The 24365-nt window shown below is 41.5% G+C and overlaps 1 protein-coding gene and 1 pseudogene across 1 annotated transcript in view; one reads left to right on the top strand and one right to left on the bottom strand.

Moving 5' to 3' along the window:
• FAM186A (family with sequence similarity 186 member A) overlaps positions 1-24365 on the top strand; it is a 72746-nt gene that overhangs the window by 19348 nt on the left and 29033 nt on the right. Inside the window, exons 2-3 of the mRNA XM_025402999.1 lie at positions 18226-18445; positions 20630-20800. Coding sequence (XP_025258784.1) covers positions 18226-18445; positions 20630-20800 — 391 coding nt within the window. The remainder of the gene's footprint in view (positions 1-18225; positions 18446-20629; positions 20801-24365) is intronic.
• LOC112635100 lies at positions 15548-15984 on the bottom strand (annotated as a pseudogene).

The following is a 24365-nucleotide window of genomic DNA, read 5'->3' as shown; positions in this document are numbered from 1 at the left end:
GTTTCAGCTTCCCAAGCAGCTGGGATTACAGGCGTGCGCTACCATGCCCAGCTAATTTTTGTATTTTTAGTAGAAATGGGGTTTCACCATGTTGGCCAGGCTGGTCTCAAACTCGTAACCTCAGGTGATCTGCCTGCCTTGGCCTCTCAAAGTGCTGGGATTACAGGCATGAGCCACTGCACCCAGCCTTCATTATTCTTTTAAATAATCCACTGTGCAGTTATACCATAGTTAATTCAACCACTCTCCTATGTATGGACATTTAAGTTATTTCCAATACTTCATAATTACAAACAATGCTGCGGTAAGTAACCTTATATGTAGGCATTTTCATATGGTTGAAGGTGTACCTCCAGGGTATATTCCTAGAAATGGGATTGCTGAGTTAAAATGTAAGTGTACCTGAAGTTCTTTTAAACACTGACACATTTTCTTCCAGAATAGTTGTGCCAATTTGTATTCCCATTAGCTATATGATTTGTAAATTTTTACTCCCAGACTGTGACTTGACTTTTCATTTTTTTAATTTAGTTTTTTGTATGTATATATTTTTGAGATGGAGTCTCACTCTGTCACCCAGGCTGGAGTGCAGTGGTGCAATCTCGGCTCACTGTATCCTCGCCCCTGGAGTTCAAATAATTCTCCTCCCTCAGCCTCCCGAGTAGCTGGGATTATAGGCGCCTGCCACTGCATCCGGCTAATTTTTGTAGTTTTGAGTAGATGCAGGGTTTCACCATCTTGGCCAGGCTAGTCTTCTGACCTTGTGATCCACCCACCTCGGCCTCCCAAAGTGTTGGGATTACAGGCGTGACCTTGCTCGCCTGACTTTTCATTTTCTTTCTTTTTTTTTTTTTGAGACAGAGTTTCCCTCTTGTTGCCCAGGCTGGAGTGCAATGTTGCAATCTCTGCTCACTGCAACCTCCGCCTCCGGGTTCAAGCGATTCTCCTACCTCAGCCTCCAGAGTAGCTGGGATTACAGGCATGTGCCACCACACTGGCTAATTTTGTATTTTTGGTATGTTGGTTTGGTATTTTTGGTTTGTAGGTTGGTCAGCCTGGTCTCAAACTCCTGACCCCAGGTGATCTACCCACCTTGGCCTCCCAAAGTGCTGGGATTACAGGCATGAGCCACTGTGCCTGGCCCACTTTTCATTTTCTTAACAGTATCTTTCATATTGCAGAAGTCTTATGTTTTTGTGAAATTTAATATATCATGTTGTACTTTCTTTTCTTTTCTTTTTTTTTTTGAGACGGAGTTTTGTTCTTTTGCCCAGGCAAAAGAAGTGGTGCGATCTTGGCTCACTGCAACCTCTGCCCCCACCGGCTTCAAGCAATTCTCTTGCCTCAGCCTCCCGAGTAGCTGGGATTATAGGTGCCTGCCACCACGCCCAGCTAATTTTTGTATTTTTAGTAGAGATGGAGTTTCGCCATGTTGGCTAGGCTGGTCTCCAACTCCTGACCTCAGGTGATTCACCTGCCTTGGCCTCCCAAAGTGCTAGGATTACAGGCGTGAGCCACCACACCTGGCCTTATGTTGTGTTTTCATTGGTTGTGACTTTGTTATCATATCAAATAAATCACTGCCTTAACCCGAGGTCATAAGTATTTTCTCCTATGTTTTCTTCTAGAAGGTTTATAGTGTTAAATTTTATATTTAGCTTGTAGAATCATTTGACTAAATTTTTGAAATATTGTGCAAGACGTTAATAAAAGCTTGTTTTTCTCTTCTGGCTTGTGGATATTCAATTATTTGAATACCACTTGTTAAAAAGACTGTCCTTTCTCTACTGAGTTGCATTTGCACCTCTGTCAAAAATCAATTGACCACATATATGTGAGTCCTTTTCTAGGCACTCTAGTCTATTCCACTCATGTATTTGTCTGTCATTACACTAATAACGTACTGTCCTGGTGATTGTAGCTCTCTTTTTTCCCCCTTTTTAGTACCTAATTGCCAAATGGTGTTTCTTCCTGTCTGTGTTTCTTCCACTGCCAGAAGATTGCCCCTTTCAATTGTGCATCTTTAAACAGAGTTCTGCTGGGCGCAGGGGCTCATGCCTATACTCCCAAGCTCTCAGGAAGCTGAGGTGGGAGGATCATTTGAGCCCAGGAGTTTCAGACCAGCTAGAGGAACATAGTGAGATCCCATCTCTAAAAATAAAAATAAAAATAAAAAGCAAAATAATTAGCTGACCATGGTAGCACTTGTCTGTAGTCCCAGCTACTTGGGAGGTGAAAGTGGAAGGATCTCTTGAGCCCAGGAGTCCTAGGCTGCGGTGAGCTATGACTGCATCACTGAACTCCAGCCTGGGCAACAGGATAAGACTTTGTCTAAAAAAAAAAAAAAAAAAAAAAAGAGAGAGAGATTGAGAGAGACAGAAGTAAAAGGAGGTTCAACCCACAATGCCAGTTTAGGGTGGAGTCCAGGACCAGAGTGAAAGCTTCCTTGATGCCTTTCGGCCAATCAGATGGTACTTTTTCCAGGCCCACCAGGGCTGCCCATGGACCAATCAGCATGCACTTCCTCCCTTTTGAGCCCATAAAAACCCCAAACCTAGCCAGACTCAGAGCCTCCTAGGGACTACCTGCCTAAAGACAGGAGCTATCCACTTTGAGTGGCCTACACTCATCAGGCCTACCTGCCTTCGGATAGCAGCTACCCACTTCAAGTCTCCTCTACACTTGTTGGGATGACTTGACTGCAGATAGGAGCTACTCACTTCAGGTATCCTCTCTGCTGAGAGCTGTTCTGTTACTCAGTAAAGCTCCTCTCCACCTTGCTCACCCTTCAGTTGCCCATGTAACCTCATTCTTCCTAGACAGGGGTAGGAACTTGGGACTAAACGGCGGGAACTAAAGGAGCTGTAACACATCCCCAGCTGGCTCACTGAGCTACGGTTGTGACATGCCCCCGGACTGTGTGAATGAAAAGTGGTGATCCTTCTGAGGGCCCAGACCTCTGAGCTTTTGGGTACCACTGAGTTTTCCTCATCCGGACACTGGTGCCTGCAGCAGAACCCGCTTGTGGTATGTCTGGTCCAGCCACAGCCTCTCCCAGAGCCAGTGCTTGTGCCAGCACCTGGAGATGCCTGCCCTGCTGCTACAGCGGGGGTGCACAGTGGCCAAACCCTGCACTTGTTTGCTCACACACTCCTCTCTGCTCCATGCCTGGCTCACCCTTGGCAGGCATAGGATTCGGGCCGGTATCATGATCTGAGGGCAGCCTGCTGGGCCTAGTAGGTGGAATGAGCCCAGCGGGCATGAGCAAAACTCAAGCAGAGGCTTCGCTGGCCGCAGAGGTTTCTGGATGGCAAAGTGACACCCATAGGCTCCTGTGACACTGTTTTATTAAATTTCAATTTCTTTTTCTTTTTTTGTTTTGAGACGGAGTCTCTCTCTGTCACCCAGGCTGGAGTGCAGTAGCACAGTCTCGGCTCACTGCAATCTCTGCCTCTCAGGTTCAGGCGATTCTCCTACCTCAGCCTCCTGAGTAGCTGAGGTTACAGGTATCCACCACCACACCTGGCTACTTTTTTTTTTGGAACAGAGTTTTGCACTTGTTGCCCAGCCTGGAGTGCAATGGTGTAATCTCAGCTAGCTGTAACCTCCACTTCCCAGGTTCAAGTGATTCTTTTGCCTCAGTCTCCTGAGTAGCTGGGATTACAGGTGTGCATCAACATGTCCAGCTAATTTTTTGTGTTTTTAGTAGAGACAGGGTTTCACCATGTTGGCCATGCTGGTCTCAAACTCCTGACCTCAGGTGATTCACACGCCTCGGCCTCCCAAAGTGCTGGGATTACAGGCATGAGCCACCATGCTCGGCCAAATTTCAATTTCTAATTGTATATTGCTAGTGTAAATAAATGGTTTTTGGTTTGTTATATTTTATTTGTTTTTTTTTTTTTTTTTTTTTGAGATGGAGTGTCGCTCTGTGGCCCAGGCTGGAGTGCAGTGGAGTGATCTTGGCTCACTGCAACCTCTGCCTCCCGAGTTCAAGCGATTCTCCTGCGTCAGCCTCCCAAGTAGATGGGACTACAGGCACGTGCCACCACGCCCGGCTAATTTTTGTATTTTTGGTAGAGAGAGAGTTGCATGACATTGGCCAGTCTGGTCCTGAACTTCTGGACTCAAGTGACCTGCCAGCCTTGGCCTCCCAAAGTGCTGGGTTTACAGGTGTGAGACGCTGCTCCTGGCCTCTTTGGTAAATTCTTTGGAAGTTTTTACATGGACAAACTTTTTGTCGTAAATAGAAACCATGTTGCTTCTTTCTTTCCAATCCATTTTCTTGTATTTCTTTTTTTGACCTTATTGAATTGGTTAGGACATTTATCCAATGTTGAGTACAAATGATTAGAACAGAACCTTTAGAGCGCTTAAAACTTTCACCATTAAGTATGATGCTAGCTGTAAATGTTTTGTAAATGGTCTTTATCAGGTTGAGGAAATTACCCTCTAGTCCTCGTTTATTATTGAGCTTCTTTTAGAAATCATGAATGAATGTTGAATTTTGTCAACTACTTTTTCTGTGTATACCGAGGCAATAAATTGTTCTTCTTTAATCCGTAGACCTAGTGAGTTACATTTAGAAATTATCAAATTTTGAATCAGCCTTGCATACCACGGTAAATCCCACTTGTTCACGATACTATTTTTTAAGGATATTGTTTGTTTCTATTTTCTGTTTTATTTTATTGGTCACCTATCTGTCCCAGAATTTTTGAAAATCTTATGAAGCATTTTTTGTGACTGTTTTCATGAGGTGAGGGATATTGGTTTGTAATTTTCTTCTTTTACATCTGTCTGATTTTAATATCAGGGTAATGCTGACATCAAAGAATGAATTAGGAATTGCTCCTTTCTCTTCAACTTTTTGGAAAAGTTTGTGAGCAATTAGTATTATTTCTTTTTTTGTTTTGTTTTACTTTTTTGAGATGGAGCCTCACTCTATCACCCAGGCTGGAGTGCAATGGTGTGGTCTGAGCTCACTGCAACCTCTGCCTCCCAGGTTTGAGCAATTCTCCTGCCTCAGCCTACCGAGTAGCTGGGACTGCAGGTGCATGCCACCACACCCGGCTAATTTTTGTATTTTTAGTAGAGACGGGGTTTCACTATGTTGACCAGGCTGGTCTTGAATTCCCGACCTCGTGATACGCCCACCTCAGCCTCCCAAAGTGCTGCAATTACAGGTGTGAGCCACCACTGCCCAGCCTAGTATTATTTCTTTCTTTCTTTTTTTCTTTTTTTTTTTTTTTTTTAGACAGAGTCTTGCTCTGTCACCCAGGAGGCTGGAGTGCAGTGGCACGATCTCGGCTCACAGTAACCTCCGCCTCCCAGGTTCAAGCAATTCTCTGCCTCAGCCTCACACATACCTGGGATTACAGGCACCCACCACTATACCTGGCTAATTTTTCGTATTTTTAGTAGAGACGGGGTTTCACCATCTTGGGCAGGTTGGTCTCCAACTCCTGACCTCAAGTGATTCGCCCGCCTTGGCCTCCCAAAGTGCTAGGATTACACAAGTGTGAACTACCGTGCCTGGCCTCGTATTATCTAGTATTCTTTCTTTCTTTCTTTTTTTTTTTTTGGAGACGGAGTCTCACACTGTCACATGCAGTGGCACAGTCTTGGCTCACTGCAACCTCTGCCTCCTAGGTTCAAGCAATTCTCCTGCATCAGCCTCCCGAGTAGCTGGCATTACAGGTGCGTGCCACCATGCCCGGCTAATTTTTTGTATTTTTAGTAGAAACAGGGTTTCACTATGTTGCCCAGGCTTGTCTCGAACGCCTGACCTCATGATCTACTTGCTTCAGCCTCCCAAAGTGCTGGGATTACGGGCCTGAGCCACCGCACCCAGCATATTTATTTTTTAACCACCATACTGTGCATTAGTTATGATGTTATTCTTTATCACTCAGCTTGGCCAACTTTGTCTCCTGTCTCCTGTGTTCTTAAGTTAGATTTGCTACAACTGCATCACCTCTCTTTCTGATTTCAATATTTCCATCACTTAACATTTGATTACTCCTCTTTAAATTAAAAAAAATTAATTGGGCCAGGTATGATGGCTCACTCCTGTAATCCCAACACTTTGGGAGGCCAAGGCAGGCAGATCACTTGAGGTCAGGAGTTTGAGACCAGCCTGACCAACATGGTGAAACCCCGTCTCTACTAAAAATACAAAATTAACTGGGTGTGGTGGCGCATGCCTGTAATCCCAGCTACTTGGGAGGCTGTGGCAGGATAATCGCTTGAACCTGGGAGGTCGATGTTGCAGTGAGCCAAGATCATGCCATTGTGCTCCAACCTGGGCAACAAGAGCGAAACTCCGTCTCAGAAAAAAAAAAAAAAATTGTGGTTAAATATACATAAAATTTACTGCCTTAATTATTTTTAAGTATATAGTACAATAGTTTTAAGTGTGAATATGTATTGCTATACATTATTTTGCAACCAAAGTCAGAAGTATTTCACCTTTGAAAACTGAAGTTCTGTATCCATTAAACAACAGCATCCATTTCCCTTTCTCCTTATCCCCTGGAAACCACAACTGTACTTAGTTTCTATGAATTCAACTATTCTAGATGCCTCATTTAAGTGGAATCATAAAGTATTTGTCTTTTTATGACTGGCTTATTCACTTAGCATAGTATGTTCAAGGCTCATCCATATTGTAGTGCATGTCAAAATATCCTTCAATTTTAAGGCTGAATAACATTCTATTATGTATATTTTAAAATTAAATTAAGTCGGCCGGGCACAGTGGTTCACGCCTATAGTCCCAGCACTTTGGGAGGCAGAGGCAGGTGGATCATGAGGTCAGGAGTTCCAGACCAGCCTGGCCAAGATAGTGAAACCCTGTCTGTACCAAAAAATGCAAAAATTAGCTGGGCGTGGTGGTGGGCACCTGTAATCCCAGCTACTCGGGAGGCTAAGGCAGGAGAATCACTTGAACCCAGAAGGCAGAGTTTGCAGTGAGCTGAGATCATGCCACTGCACTCTAGCCTGGGTAAAAGAGTAAGACTCTGCCTCAAAAAAAAAAAAAAAATTAAATTACATTAAACTTTTTGAGACGAAGTCTCCCTCTGTTGCTCAGGCTGGAGTGCTATGGCACAATCTTGGCTCACTGTAACCTACATCTCCCAGGTTCAAGCGATTCTCCTGCCTCAGCCTCCCAAGTAGCTGGGATTACGGGCACCCACCACCATGCCCGGTTAATTTTTGTGTTTTTTAGTGCAACACGAGGTTTCACCATGTTGGCCAGGGTGGCCTCAAACTCCTGACCTCAAGTGACCCGCCCACCTCAGCCTCCCAAAGTGCCGGGATTACAGGCATGAGCCACTGTGCCCAGCCTCCATTGTGTATATATATAATTATACACCATATTTTGTTTATCCATTTATCTGTTAATGGACACTTGGGTTACTTCTACCTCTTGGTTATTGTGAATAATGACATTAATGAGCATGAGTGTACAAATATTTCTTAGGGACCCTGCTTATAATTCTTTTGGATGTATACACAGAGAACAATTGCTAGATCATAGGTGATTCTATTTTTAATATTTGGAGGAATTGTCATCCTTTTCTCCACAGCAGGTGCACAATATTACATTCCTACCAGCAGTGCACAGGGTTCCAATTTTGCACAGCCTCACCCACACCTGTTATTTTCTGTTTTTTTCATAGTAGCCATCTTAACGGGTATGAACTAGTATATCATTGTGATTTTGATTTACATTTTCCTAATGACTAGTTATGTTGAATACATTTTCATATATTTTTGGGCCATTTATATATCTTTTTTGGATCCTTTGCCCATTTTAAAATTGGTTTATTTGGGTTTTTGTTTTTGTTTTTTTGGGGGTATGGAGTGTCTCTCTGTCGCCTAGGCTGAAGTGCACTGGCATAATCTCAGCTCACTGCAACCTCTACCTCCCAGGCTCAAGTGATTCCTATGCCTCAGCCGCCCAAGTAGCTGGGATTACAGGAGTGTGCCACCATGCCTGGCTAATTTTTGCATTCTTAGTAGGGACAGGGTTTCACCATGTTGGCCAGGCTGATCTCAAACTCCTGACTTCAACTGATCTGCCCACCTCGGTCTCCCAAAGTCCTGGGATTACAGGGGTGAGCCACCAGTGTGCAGCCTATTTGGGTTTTGTGGGTTTTTTTGACATTGATTTTGTACACATTATTTATATGTTGTGGATATTAACCCTTACTGGATATACAATTTGCAAATATTTTCTCCCATTTCCTAGGTTGACTTTTCAATCTGTTGATTTTGTCCTCTGACAAACAAATGTTTTTAACTTTGTTACAGTTCATTTATCTTTTTTTTTTTTTTTTGAGATGGAGTCTCGCTCTGTTGCCCAGGCTGGCGTGCAGTGGCGGGATCTCAGCTCACTGCAACCTCTGCCTCCCAAGTTCAAGTAATTCTCTTGCCTCAGCCTCCCGAGTAGCTGGGTCTATAGGCACCTGCCACCATGCCTGGCTAAATTTTTTTGTATTTTTAGTAGAGACGGGGTTTCACCATGTTAGCCAGGATGGTCTCGATCTCCTGACCTTGTGATCCACCTGCCTCGGCTTCCCAAAGTGCTGGGATTACAGGCGTGAGCCACTGTGCCCAGCCCATTTATCTATTTTTACTTTTATTGCATGTGATTTTGTGTCATGTCCAAGAAATCATTGCCAAATCCAGTGCCATGAAGCCTTTCTCCTATGTTTTCTTCTAAGTGTTTTATAAGTATTAGGTCTTTAATCTATTTTGAGTTAAATTTTTTTTTATTATACTTTAAGTTCTAGGGTACATGTGCACAATGTGCAGGTTTGTTACGTATGCATACTTGTGCCATGTTGGTGTGCTGCACCCATCAACTCGTCAGCACCAATCAACTCATCATTTATATCAGGTGTAACTCCCAATGCCATCCCTCTCCCCTCCCCCTTCCCCATAATGGGCCCTGGTGTGTGATTTTCCCCTTCCAGAGTCCAAGTGATCTCATTGTTCAATTCCCACCTATGAGTGAGAACATGCAGTGTTTGGTTTTCTGTTCTTGTGATAGTTTGCTGAGAATGATGGTTTCCAGCTGCATCCATGTCCCTACAAAGGACATGAACTCATTCTTTTTTATGGCTGCATAGTATTCCATGGTGTATATGTGCCACATTTTCTTAATCCAGTCTGTCACTGATGACATTTGGGTTGATTCTAACACTTTGCTATTGTGAATAGTGACGCAATAAACATACATGTGCATGTGTCTTTATAGCAGCATGATTTATAATCCTTTGGGTATACACCCAGTAATGGGATGGCTGGGTCATATGGTATTTCTAGTTCTAGATCCTTGAGGAATCGCCATACTGTTTTCCACAATGGTTAAACCAGTTTACAATCCCACCAACAGTGTAAAAGTGTTCCTATTTCTCCACATCCTCTCCAGCACCTGTTGTTTCCTGACTTTTTAATGATTGCCATTCTAACTGGTGTGAGATGGTATCTCATTGTGGTTTTGATTTGCATTTCTCTGATGGCCAGTGATGACGAGCATTTTTTCATGTGTCTGTGGGCTGTATGCATGTCTTCTTTTGAGAAATGTCTGTTCATATCCTTTGCCCACTTTTTGATGGGGCTGTTTGTTTTTTTCTCGTAAATTTGTTTGAGTTCTTTGTAGGTTCTGGATATTAGCCCTTCGTCAGATGAGTAGATTGCAAAAATTTTCTCCCATTCTGTAGGTTGCCTGTTCACTCTGATAGTAGTTTCTTTTGCTGTGCAGAAGCTCTTTAGTTTAATTAGATCCCATTTGTCAATTTTGGCTTTTGTTGCCATTGCTTTTGGTGTTTTAGACATGAAGTCCTTGCCCATGCCTATGTCCTGAATGGTATTACCTAGGTTTTCTTCTAGGGTTTTTATGGTTTTAGGTCTAACATTTAAGTCTCTAATCCATCTTGAATTAATTTTCGTATAAGGAGTAAGGAAAGGATCCAGTTTCAGCTTTCTACTTATGGCTAGCCAATTTTCCCAGCACCATTTATTAAATAGGGAATCCTTTCCCCATTTCTTGTTTTTGTCAGGTTTGTCAAAGATCTGATGGCTGTAGATGTGTGGTATTATTTCTGAGGACTCTGTTCTGTTCTATTGATCTATATCTCTGTTTTGGTACCAGTACCATGCTGTTTTGGTTACTGTAGCCTTGTAGTATAGTTTGAAGTCAGGTAGCATGATGCCTCCAGCTTTGTTCTTTTGACTTAGGATTGTCTTGGCAATGCAGGGTCTTTTTTGATTCCATATGAACTTTAAAGCAGTTTTTTCCAATTCTGTGAAGAAAGTCATTGGTAGCTTGATGGGAATGGCATTGAATCTATAAATTACCTTGGGCAGTATGGCCATTTTCACGATATCAATTCTTCCCATCCATGAACATGGTATGTTCTTCCATTTGTTTGTGTCCTCATGTCCTCTTTTATTTCACTGAGCAGTGGTTTGTAGTTCTCCTTGAAGATGTCCTTTACATCTTTTGTAAGTTGGATTCCTAGGTATTTTATTCTCTTTGAAGCAATTGTGAATGGAAGTTCATTCATGATTTGGCTCTCTGTTTGTCTGTTACTGATGTATAAGAATGCTTGTGATTTTTGCACATTAATTTTGTATCCTGAGACTTTGCTGAAGTTGCTTATCAGCTTAAGGAGATTTTGGGCTGAGATGATGGGATTTTCTAAATATACAATCATGTCATCTGCAAACAGGGACAATTTGACTTCTTCTTTTCCTAACTGAATACCCTTGATTTCTTTCTCTTGCCTGATTGCCCTAGCCAGAACTTCCAACACTATGTTGAATAGAAGTGGTGAGAGAGGGCATCCCTGTCTTGTGCCGGTTTTCAAAGGGAATGCTTCCAGTTTTTGCCCATTCAGTATGATATTGGCTGTGGGTTTGTCATAAATAGCTCTTATTATTTTGAGATACGTTCCATCAATACCGAATTTATTGAGAGTTTTTAGCATGAAGTGCTGTTGAATTTTGTCAAAGGCCATTTCTGCATCTATTGAGATAATCATGTGGTTTTTGTCTTTGGTTCTGTTTATATGCTGGATTACGTTTATTGATTTTTGTATGTTGAACCAGCCTTGCATCCCAGGGATGAGGCCCACTTGATCATGGTGGATAAGCTTTTTGATGTGCTGCTGGATTCGGTTTGCTAGTATTTTATTGAGGATTTCTGCATCAATGTTCATCAGGGATATTGGTCTAAAATTATCTTTTTTTGTTGTGTCTCTGCCAGGCTTTGGTATCAGGATGATGTTGGCCTCATAAAATGATTTAGGGAGGATTCCCTCTTTTTCTATTGATTGGAATGTTTTCAGAAGGAATGGTCCCAGCTCCTCCTTGTACCTCCGGTAGAATTCGGCTGTGAATCCGTCTGGTCCTGGACTTTTTTTGGTTGGTAGGCTATTAATGATTGCCTCAATTTCAGAGCCTGCTATTGGTCTATTCAGGGATTCAACTTCTTCCTGGTTTAGTCTTGGGAGAGTGTAAGTGTCCAGGAAATTATCCATTTCTTCTAGGTTTTCTAGTTTATTTGTGTAGAAGTGTTTATAGTATTCTCTGATGGTAGTTTGTATTTCTGTGGGGTCGGTGGTGATATCCCCTTTATCATTTTTTATTGCATCTATTTGATTCTTCTCTCTTTTCTTCTTTATTAGTCTTGCTAGCGGTCTATCAACTTTGTTGATCTTTTCAAAAAACTAGCTCCTGGATTCATTGATTTTTTGGAGGGTTTTTTGTGTCTCTATCTCCTTCAGTTCTGCTCTGATCTTAGTTATTTCTTGCTTTCTGCTAGCTTTCGAATGTGTTTGCTCTTGCTTCTCTAGTTCTTTTAATTGTGATGTTAGGGTGTCAATTTTAGATCTTTCCAGCTTTCTCTTGTGGGCATTTAGTGCTATACATTTCCCTCTACACACTGCTTTAAATGTGTCCCAGAGATTCTGGTATGTTGTATCTTTGTTCTCATTGGTTTCAAAGAACATCTTTATTTCTATCTTCATTTTGTTATGTACTCAGTAGTCATTCAGGAGCAGGTTGTTCAGTTTCCATGTAGTTGAGCAGTTTTGATTGAGTTTCTTGGTCCTGAGTTCTAGTTTGATTGCACTGTGGTCTGAGAGACAGCTTGTTATAATTTCTGTTCTTTTACATTTGCTGAGGAGTGCTTTACTTCCAACTGTGTGGTCAATTTTGGAATAAGTGTGATGTGGTGCTGAGAAGAATGTATATTCTGTTGATTTGGGGTGGAGAGTTCTGTAGATGTCTATTAGGTCCCCTTGGTGCAGAGTTGAGTTCAATTCCTGGATATCCTTGTTAACTTTCTGTCTCGTTGATCTGTCTATGTTGACAGTGGGGTGTTGAAGTCTCCCATTATTATTGTATGGGAGTCTAAGTCTCTTTGTAAGTCTCTAAGGACTTGCTTTATGAATCTGGGTGCTCCTGTATTGGGTGCATATATATTTAGGATAGTTAGCTATTCCTGTTGAATTGATCCCTTTACCATTATGTAATGGCCTTCCTTGTCTCCTTTGATCTTTGATGGTTTAAAGTCTGTTTTATCAGAGACTAGGATTGCAACCCCTGCTTTTTTTTGTTCTCCATTTGCTTGGTAGATCTTCCTCCATCCCTTTATTTTGAGCCTATGTGTGTCTCTGCATGTGAGATGGGTCTCCTGAATACAGCAAACTGATGAGTCTTCAACTAACGAGCAAAATAACCAGCTGATATCACCATGACAGGATCAAGTTCATACATAACAATATTAACTTTAAATGTAAATGGACTAAATGGTCCAATTAAAAGACACAGACTGGCAAATTAGAGTTAAATTTTTTATATGATATAAGGTAAGGATCCAACTTCATTCTTTCATATGTAGATATTCAGTTTTCCCACCAACATTTGTGTGTGTGTTTTTTTTTTTAGAAGACTGTCCTTTCCTCATTGGGTGGCCTTAGCAACCTTCTGGAAAATAATTTGACCTTATGCTATGAATACACTCTACTATACACATACTGTTAACTTGGTGTTTATTTATGCGCTCTCTATTCTATTCTATCAGGTTACAAGTCTGTCTTTATGCCTGTACCACATTATTTTGATTAATGTAGCTTTGGAATAAGTTTGAAATCAGAAAATGTGGGATCTCCAACTTCATTTTTCTTTTTCAAGATTGTTTCAGCCATTCAGGGTCCCTTGAGATTCCATGTAAATTTTAGGATGAATTTTTGTATTGCTGCAAAAACAAAACAAAACAAAACAAAAGCCATTGGGATTTTGATAGGGGTTGTATTAATCTGTAGATTGGTTTAGGTAGTATTGACATCTTAACAGCATTAAATATTCCAATCCATAAACATGGGATATCTTTCAATTTACTTGTGTTTAATTTCTCTCAGTAACATTTTGTAGTGAAAACAACAAGTATACAAGTCTTTTACCTCCTTGGATAAGTTTATTTCTAAATTTATTATTATTATTATTTTAAATTTTTATTTATTTATTTATTTTTGAGATGGAGTCTTGCTCTGCTGCCCTGGCTGGAGTGCGGTGGTGCGATCGTAGCTCACTGCAAGGTCTGCCTCCTGGGTGCAAGCATTTCTGCCTCAGCCTCCTGAGTAGCTGGGATTACAGATGCCTGCCACCGTGCTGGCTAATTTTTGTATTTTTAGTAAAGACGGGGTTTCACCATGTTGGCCAGGCTGGTCCCGAACTTCTGACCTCAAGTGATCCACCTGTCTTGGCCTCTCAGTATTATTATTTTTGAGACAGAGTCTCTCTCTGTTACCCAGGCTGGAGTGCAGTGGCACAACATCAGCTCACTGCAACCTCTGCCTCCCAGGTTCAAGTGATTCTCCCACCTCAGCCTCCCAAGTAGCTGGGACTACAAGCACCCACCATCATACCTGAATAATTTTTGTATTTTTGTAGAGACAGGGTTTCACCATGTTGGCCAGACTGGTCTTGAACTCCCAACCTCAGGTGATCCACCTGTCTCGGGCTTTCAAAGTGCTGGGATTACAGGTGTGAGCTGCAATTTCTAAATACATTATTATTTTTGATGCTATTATAAATGGCATTGTTTTCTTAATTTCTTTTTCATATTGCTCAGTGTTAGTGTAGTTAGCAATGTGACTGATCTGTATGTATTTTTTACCCTGCAACTTTGCTGAATTTATTGTTCTAGTAGTGTGTTTGTGTGTGTGTGTGTGTGCGTGTGCATGTGCACATGAGCACAGGGGGTAAGCCTTAGGGCTTTCTACGTATATAGAGCTTTCTACATATGTAGGGTTTCTACAATTTAAGATCATGTTATCTGTGAACAGAGATAATTTTACTTTTTCCTTTCTAAATTGTGTGCCTTTTATTTCTTTTTCTTGCCTAATTGTGGTGTCTAGGACTTCCAGTACTAGGTTAGATAGATGGTGAAAGTGGGCCTCCTTGCCTTGTTCCTAATCTTGGAGAAAAACTTGCAGTCTTTCACTATTGAGTATATTATAATCTGTGGGCTTTTCGTATATGGCCTTTATTATGTTGAAGAAGTTTTCTTCTATTTCTAGTTTCTTTAGTGTGTGTTTTTTGTTCTTGTTAAGACAGGGGCTCACTCTGTCACCAAGGCTGGAGTGCAGTGGCACAATCATGGCTCACTGCAGCCTTGACTTCCCAGGTTCAAGCAATCCTCACACCTCAGCCTCCTGACTAGCTGTAACTATAAGCACACGCCACCATACCTGGCTGATATTTTTTATTTTTTGTGGAGCCAGGGTTTCACCATGTTGCTCAGGCTGGTCTCGAACTCCTGGACTAAAGCGAAACTTCTGTGTTGGCCTCTCAAAGTGCTGGGGTTACAGGCATGAGCTACTGTGCCCAGCCTCTTTTGTATTTTTTTCTTTTTTTATCATGAAAGGGTGTTAAATTTTGTCAAATGCTTTTTCTAAATCAATTGTGATGATCATATGTGTTTTTTTTTCTGTCATTCTGTTAATTTGGCACATTGCATTGATTGATTTACGTATATTTAACCATCCTTGCATTCTAGAAATAAATCTCACTTGATCATGGTGTATAATCCTTTTCATGTGCTGTTGAATTCTGTTTGCTAGTATTTTGGTAAGGTTTTCTGTATCAATATTCATCGGGCATGTTTGTATTTAGTTTTCTTATCTTGTAGTGCCTTTGTCTGTCTTCAGTATACATTGATCTCAAAGGATGAGTTGGCAAGTATTTTTTCCTCTTCATTTTTCTGGGAGAATTTATGAGGAGTTGGTAGTATTTTTTCCTTGATCAGTGTGCTATGTGTTAGCTTGTAATGTTATTCTTCATCATTTGGCTTAGCAAACTTTGCCTTGGCTCTCCTGTGTTCCTGACTTAAATTATTATTGGCTGTAACAGCAGATACACCTAACATCAGAATACTCATTTTGCATGATGATTTGGTTGGCAAAATCCAAATCTTACTCTTTTTTTTGGTTTTAAATTTTAATCAAAGCTCGTATATAAGATTACTTTATTCCTGCATCTTCTCAATTGTTTCTTCCTTGTATTTGCTCTTTTCCTTTCCTAGTTGGTGAGATTTAGCTTTTTGTTCAAGGATCATTTTGCCGTCTTTGTCCAGTTTTAGTCTAGTGAGAACTACCCTGCTTTGGCGAGTGCCCACATGGACGGTTGTGCCATTAGCCTTTTCCCGCTGCACCCGTTCAGTGCAGATAACATATTTCTTCCTGTAAACCTGGACTACTTTGCCCATTGCTGACCTTTATAGTGTCCTCATACAACCTGAACTTCATCATCCTTTCGGATGGGCATGGATCGCACATTGTACTTCTGTCTCAGCTCTTTGGAAAGAGGGGAAGACATAATCTTCCTGCGAATGTGGGAAGGTGCATTGAAATGCCTTTTGTGATTCTTGCTTCGGTCGGAAGTCACAAAGGGATTGAACTTCATTTCGGCCACCCTGGCTTCGATGATGGCCACAAAAGGGAAGAGAACTACACACTCATCTTACTCTTATTATAAGGAGTGTAGAGAGAGTTCAGTTTGTCTGAAGCCAAAATGAAAGAATAATAAAGTTGGAAGGGCTGAACCAGTGTCTTAACTATCAGATTTACCATGCCTTTAAAAAATATTTTTAACATTTTTTTATTGCTGTAAAATGATATTCATAAACTACCTATACTTTAAAAATTAATATGTGTGAGAATAAGTAAAAGGAAAACAATTTATAATAACATGCATTTCAGTGTGTAAATCCTAGGTCAAACTTCACTAGAAGTAGACAGAGGCTTGCATCTATATGTAAAATTAAAATAAATATGAAAGATACAAATGGAGGCTGATACAAATTCAGCTTTATTGTACTGGCACTAAATATTCTTATCGGCCGGGCGCGGTGGCTCAAGCCTGTAATCCCAGCACTTTGGGAGGCCAAGACGGGAGGATCACGAGGTCAGAAGATCGAGACCATCCTGGCTAACACAGTGAAACCCTGTCTCTACTAAAAAATACAAAAAACTAGCCGGGCGAGGTGGCGGGCGCCTGTAGTCCCAGCTACTCGGGAGGCTGAGGCAGGAGAATGGCGTAAACCCAGGAGGCGGAGCTTGCAGTGAGCTGAGATCCCACCACTGCACTCCAGCCTGGGCGACAGAGCGAGACTCCGTCTCAAAAAAAAAAAAAAAAAAATTCTTATCACTAGTGCATTGCTGTTGGTACTGTGGTGTTCCAGAATGGTGAAAATTTCTTGGAGAAATTTTAAATAACATTTTTTTATTGATTTACATAATATTTGTATTTGTGGAAATTGCAGTGTATCATTAAATTGGGCAAAAAACACTTTGTGTTAATTTTTTTTTTTTTTTTTTGAGATGGAGTTTCACTCTTGTTGCCCAGGCTGGAGTGCAGTAGTGCGGCGATCTTGGCTCACTGCAACCTTCACCTCCTGAGTTCAAGACATTCTCCTGCCTCAGCTTCCCGAGTAGCTGGAATTACAGGCATCCTCCACCATGCCCAGCTCATTTATTGTATTTTTAGGACAGACGGGATTTCACCATGTTGGCAGGCTGGTCTTGAACTCCTGACCACAAGTGATCCACCCACCTCAGCCTCCCAGAGTGCTGGGATTACAGGCGTGAGCCACCATGACCCGTCAAAAAAATTTTTTTTTTCAGAGGCAGGATCTCACTTTGTCACCCAGGCTGGTTTTGAATGCATGGCCTCCAGAGATCCTCCCACTTTGGTCTCCCAAAGCACTCGGATTACAGGTGTGAGACACTGATCTTGGTCTGTGTTTAGATTTGGAGTTTGGTTTTAGGCTTGGATAATTATAAATAGATTTTTTTTTCCTACATGAATGTCCTGTGAGATATTCAAAAGACACACAGGATTTGAGACAGTTCTTCATTGTGTGATACTGTCCGTTGCACTGTAGGATGGGCTAGCATTCCTTAGTACCCTCTACTAAATGCCAGTAGTCCACCCTCACAATTATTATGACAACCAAAAATGACTTCACAAATTTCCAAATGCCATATATGAGGTGGTAATTACATCCATAAAAAATTTCTAGGATAGAGTGATGAAGAAAAGAGATTTGCTGATAAAATTCTTTTTCTTCCCCATACACTCAATGTACTAAGCTAATAAGTGATAAGATTCTTGAGCAAAGGAGATAATGAAAGAAAAGTATGTTTGAGGCATATTCTGATAACTGTTTTCCAGGTAAGAAAGGAAAAAAGAAGCAACTTGCATTTTTTTCTGTTTTCTTTTCTTTTCTTTTTCTTTTTTTTTTTTTTTTTAGCAGTTACAGTTTATAAAGCATTTTCACAAATTTTATACACTTCACATCAACTGTGTATTTAGTATCTCCATCATTTTACAGAGGTTGCAGAGGGAGCTCAGAAATGCTGTGATTTATTAAAAGTCATTTTAATGAAAGACCTAGAGTTAAGATCCAGATATGGCTTCAAACCCAATGTTCTTTCCATTATATTATAGCATTGCTAGGATGATGAGGGCAGAAAAATGAATTTTTTTTAAGAGGGAAAATTTGAGACTCACAATAAAGCTAGAATTAGCAAGACTTTAATTGGATAGCTTTAAATTAACTGTCACTGACATTCTGAGAAGAAAGGTGACCAAAGCTTCTTTTCAAACTGAGGATTAATACATACCCCCTTCTTATTCTTACAGGACATTGATATGCAGCTGAGTGAAATAATGAACAATGTGCATCGGATAATGACTCGCTATACTCTTGTTTTTGCCTCGTCCTCTGAAAGGAATGTCTCCCTTACAGAACAAAAGAAAAAACAGAGAACCAATTTTCTTGAGAAAATGGCTACTTATGCTAAGACTCTTGAAATTAGAGAAAAGACTCTTGCCAACATTCTGGTTTGGTTGGAAGAATGGAGTAAGTTTACAGAAGCGGTTCAGAGTAAAACCATAAAGTTAATGAAAAAGATAGAGAAGAGAATGTATAAGTAAATTTTGAAGGATTAATCAGACTAAAGAAGAAAAGACTAAGGAGGTTATTCAGAGAATGGTTATCCTCTATTCCAGTAGGAATAAAATAGGAAAAATATAGACTTGTTCACTAAGCGCCAGCTATGCTGGCCTCCTTTTTTTTTTAAAGCATGCCAGCAGTGTCTTTATGCATACTATTCCCTTATCTGGAGCATCTTCCACCAGATGGACACATGGCTCATTCCCTGCTTAAATTCCACTTTAAAATGAGATGTTCTCTGACCATCCCCAATCCCTACCACCTGGCACTTTTTCTTACACTTTACCTTTTTTTTTCCCCCCCCCCAAGACAGGGTCTCACTCTGTCACCCAGACTGGAGTGCAGTGGTGCGATTCCGGCTCACTGCAACTCCCGCCTCCCAGGCTCAAGCGATTCTTCTGCCTCAACCTCCTTAGTAGCTGGGACCAGAGGCATGCACCACCACACCCAGCTAATTTTTGTATTTTTAATAGAGACAGGGTTTCACCATGTTGTCCAGGCTGGTCTTGAACTCCTACCTCAAACGATCCACCTGCCTTGGCCTCCCAAAGTGCTGGGATTACAGGCATGAACCACTGCGCCCAGCCTACATTTCTTTATTTTTGTCTATAGCATTAGTATCTATATAATTAACTTTTTCTCTGTCTCCTTTCACCAGAAGGTAAGCAGTATGAAGTCAGGGAACTTGTTTTACTTAATGTTGTATCTACAGCATCTAGAATAGCACACGTCAGAGTAGACACTGGTTGAATGAAACAATGAATAAACTGGTCAGGTGTGGTGGCTCACGCCTGTAATCCTAGCACTTTGGGAGACTGAGACAGGTGGATTGCCTGAGCTCAGGAGTTCGAGACCAGCCTGGGTAACACGGTGAAACCTCGTCTCTACTAAAATACAAAAAATTAGCCAGGTGTGGCGGCATGTGCTTGTATTCCCAGCTACTATGGAGGTTGAGGCAGGAGAATTGTTTGAACCTGGGAGGTGGAGGTTGCAGTGAGCCGAGGTCGCGCCACTGTACTCCAGCCTGGGTGACAGAGTGAGACTCCATTTCCAAAAAAAAAAAAAAAAGAATGAATAAACTAAGAATACCAAACAAGGGAATTAATTTTATTTTGTTGCTAGAAATTTCATGCAACGAGGGTTATAAATACTGGATAATGGCCGGGTGCGGTGGCTCATGCTGGTAATCCCAGCACTTTGGGAGGCCGAGGCTGGCAGATCACCCCAGGTCAGGAGTTTGAGATCAGCCTGGCCAACATGGTGAAACCCCATCTCTACTAAAAATTCAAAAATTAGCTGGGCGTGGTGGCTCATGCCTCTGGTCCCAGCTACTAGGGAGGTTGAGGCAGGAGAATCGCTTGAACCTGGGAGGTAGAGGTTGCACTGAGCTGAGATTGCGCCACTGCACTCCAACCTGGGTGAGAGTGAGACTCAGTCTTAAAAAAAAAAAAAAAAAAAAAAAACTGGATAACTTGCCAAATGAGTTAATTAGGGCTTAGATCTCCAATATTAAAACACATACACATAGGCCGGGTGTGGGGGCTCATGCCTATAATCCCAGCACTTTGGGAGGCTGAGGTGGGTGGATCACCTGAGGTCAGGAGTTCAAGACCAGCCTGGCCAACATGGTGAAACCCCGTCTTTACCAAAAATACAAAAATTAGCTGGGCATAGTGGCACATGCATGTAATCCCAGCTACTCGGGAGGCTGAGACAGGAGAATTGCTTGAACCCGGGAGGCGGAGGTTGCAGTAAGTTGAGATAGCGCCACTGCACTCCAGCCTGGACAGAGCAAGATTCTGTCTCAAAACAAAACACACACATACACACACACATAATTTTAGGTACCAAACCAGACACTTTTTAACCTGATTAATGTATTTATGTCTAAGACTTACTGTTTAGCCTTCTATTCCAAGTTTCTTCCTTTTTAATTTCTTCATAGAGAAAAGCCTCAGAATGGCAGTAAGTGTGAGATACCTATATTCCCCAATTTACTATATTGAGTAGTTACCCAATATTATAAGCCTATGTAGCTATAGATTTTTATTTTTCTGCATAAAAACGATTTTTTTTTTTACTCTCTTCAAGATGCCGTTTTGTCTGAGATGACTCTAATGGATGTTGATGAACACTACCACTGGATAGCACAAATGGAGATGTTACCAGATACGTTAAAAGCTATTGGGAAAAATGTCAAGATACTAAGCAGATTTAGTACAGCTTTCCTTGATGAAAAGAAGAAACAAAAGAAAAAAATATGTAAGCATGCTTTATGATTTTGGAGTTGGAGTAGATGGAGTTTTTTTTTTTTTTTTTTTTTTTTTTTTTTTTCCAGACAGTCTCGCTCTATCACTCAGGCTGGAGTGCAGTGGCCTGATCTCAGCTCAATGCAACCTCTGCCTCCAGGTTTCAAGCGATTCTCCTGCCTCCACCTCCAGAGTAGCTGGAACTACAGACATGTACTACCACGCCTGGCTAATTTTTGAATTCTAATAGAGACAGGGTTTCACCATGTTGGCCAGACTAGTGTCAGACTCCTGACCTCAAGTTATCCACCTGACTCGGCCTTCCAAAATGCTGGAATTACAGGCATGAGCCACTGCACCTGGCCAAAAAAACCCCAGCTTTATTAAGGCATAATTTGCATACATGTTAAGTATACAATTAAATGATTTTCCGTGTATTTACAGAGTTATGCAGTTATCACCACAATCTAATTTTATTTTTATTTATTTTAAATTTATTAATTTTAATTTTTTTTTTTTTTTTTGGAGACAGGGTCTCACTCTGTCACCCAGGCTGGAATGCAGTGGTGAGATCTTGGCTCACTGCAACCTCCGCCTCTTGGGTTCAAGCGATTCTTGTACCTCAGCCCCTGGAGTAGCTGGGATTACAGGCACCTGCCACCATGCCTGGCTAATTTTTTTGTATTTTTAGTAGAGACAGGGGTTTTACCATGTTGGCCAGACTGATTTCAAACTCCTGACCTCAAATAATCCACCAGCCTTGGCCTCCCAAAGTGCTGGGATTACAGGTGTGAGTCACCGCACCCGGCCAACAATCTAATTTTAGAACATTTCCATTATCCCAAAAAATCCCTCATACTAATTTATAGTCAATCCTTATACCCATCGGCAGCACCAGACAGTCACTAATGTATTTTCTTTTATACTACATTTGTTTTATCTGGATATTTCACACAAACAGAATCATATTATATGTAGTATTTTCTGTTTATTTTCTTTCAACTAGTATAATGTTTTCTAAATTCAGTCATGTTATAGGACATTTTGGTAATTTCTTTTCATTGTTAGTTTACACATGTTTGGATATACCACATTTTGTTTACCCATTCACTAGTTGATGTACATTTGAATTGTTTCCACTTTGGGGCTTTTATGAATAATGCCATTATTTACCTACTTATTTTGGGTAGATAGCTAGGAATCGAATTGCTAGGACATATGGTAAGTTTATGTTTAACTTTTAAAGAAACTCATAACTATTTACCAAAGTGACTGTACCATTTTACACTCTTATCAGCAATGTATGCAGGTTCCAATTTCTCCATTTCCTCAACAACACTTGTTATTGTCTNCGTCTCGGCCTCCCAAAGTGCTGGGATTACAGGCTTGAGCCACCGCGCCCGGCCATACTTGCCCATTTTTAAAATTGAGTTTTAACATTTCTTTTTTTTTTTTTTTGATATGGAGTCTCACTCTGTCACCCAGGCTGGAGTGCAGTGGCATGATCTCAGCTCACTACAACCTCCACCTCCCGGCTTCAAGTGATTCTCCTGCCTCAGCCTCCCGAGAGCTGGGATTACAGGTGCATGCCACCACACCTGGCTGATTTTTGTATTTTTAGAAGAGATGGAGTTTCACCATCGTGGCCAGGCTGGTCTTGAACTCCTGACCTTGTGATCCACCCTCCTCGGCCTCCCAAAGTGCTGGGATTACAGGCATGAGCTACCGTGCCTGGTGGAGTTTTAACGTTTCTTTGCAGCTTCTGGATATAGGGTTTGTTTTTCTTTCTTTTTGACAGGGTCTTGCTCTGTTGCCCAAGCTGGGGTGCATTGGTATAATAATAGTACACTGCCGCCTGGAGTTCCTGGGCTCAAGGGATTCTCCTGCCTCAGTCTCCTGAGTAGCTGGGACTACAGGTGTGTGCTACCACACCCAGCTAATTTTTAAAAACTTCTTGTAGAGACAGAGTCTCATCGTATTGTCCAGGCTAGTCTCAAACTCCTGAGCTCAAATGATCCTCCTGCCTCAGCCTCCCAAAGTTCTGGGATTATAGGCATGAGTCACCACGCCTGGCTGGATATAAGTCCTTTATCAGACAAGTGATTTGCAAGTATTTTCTCCCTGCCTATGACTTGTCTTTTCATTTTCTTATGGTGTTTTTGAAGCCTAAAAATGTTTAATTTTGATGAAATACAATAAGTGTATCAATTTTTTTTTATGAATCATGATTTTAGTATTGTACTAAGAACTCGTATCACTCAGGGTTCAATAAGAGAACTAGTATGACATTATATATAATCCTTACATATACGTAGATTCCATTGCAATTGGGAAACATACTTTGTATGATTTATTTTTATTTATTTATTTATTTACTTTTGAGACAGTCTCACTCTGTCACCCAGGCTGGATGCAGTGGCGTGATCTCGGCTCACTGCAACGTCTGCCTCTTTGGTTCAAGCGATTCTCCTGCCTCAGCCGACGATGCCACTAGGCATGGGTTTTTCCAGGCTTTGCTCAAGTCAAATCATCCCCGTAGGCAGTAGAGTTGTCAGTCCTCACAGCCTGCCTCACTCTGGTAGAAGTTCCAGGCCATGGATCTGGCGGTTGAGGATGGACGCAACTCCAAGTTTGCAAACTTTCACCGTTTGTTACTGAGGTTCAGTAGTTTTTTGTGAATAAATGCTTCTCAATGTGTTGTATACCTTTGGTCAATTTCAAAGTCTTAAAATTGTTGTTTTGGCAGTTTTGCCCAGTTTTATCTTTGCTTTTTGGGAAAAAAAAGATTTCAAATCTTTTCAAATGTGTGTCTCACTGTTGCCCAGGCTGAAGTGCAGTGGTGTGATCTCGGCTCACCACAACCTCTGCTTCTCAGGTTCAAGCAATTCTCCTGCCTCAGCCTCCCAAGTAGCTGGGACTACAGGCACCTGCCACCATGCCTGGGTAATTTTTGTATTTTTAGTAGAGATAGGCTTTCACCATGTTGGCCAGGCTGGTCATGAACTCCTGGCCTCAAGTGATCCACCTGCCTTGGCCTCCCAAAGTGCTTGGATTACAGGCATGAGCCATTGTGCCTGGCCAAATGTGTGTCTTTTTTATCTGTTGATTTATGACACTTTTGAAAGAACCAAGGCTAGCTTTGATTCAGAAAAAAGAGAAAAGAGAGACACGAATCTGAGAAAGAAAATGGAAAGCGCTAGAATAACCAAAGCCAGAGAAAAGTTTTGTCTTGAATTACATCTTTTATTTTATGTACGTATGTATGTATGTATGTATTTTGAGACGGAGTCTCACTCTCTCACCCAGGCTTGAGTGCAGTGGCGCAATCTTGGCTCACTGCAACCTCTGCCTCCTGGGTTCAAGCGATTCTCCTGCCTCAGCCTCTTGAGTGGCTGGGATTGCAGGCATGCACCACCACCCCGGCTAATATTTGTATTTTCAGTAGAGGCAGGGTTTCGCCATGTTGGCCAGGCTCGTCTTGAACTCCTGACCTCAGGTGATCTGCCTGCCCTGGCCTCCCAAAGTGCTGGGATTACGGGTGTGAACCACCAAGCCCTGGCCTTGTCTTAGATACATTA

The sequence above is a fragment of the Theropithecus gelada genome, chromosome 11 (genome assembly GCF_003255815.1).
Source record: "Theropithecus gelada isolate Dixy chromosome 11, Tgel_1.0, whole genome shotgun sequence".
NCBI classification, from domain to species: domain Eukaryota; kingdom Metazoa; phylum Chordata; class Mammalia; order Primates; family Cercopithecidae; genus Theropithecus; species Theropithecus gelada.
This window is presented reverse-complemented; position numbering and strand designations above follow the sequence as displayed.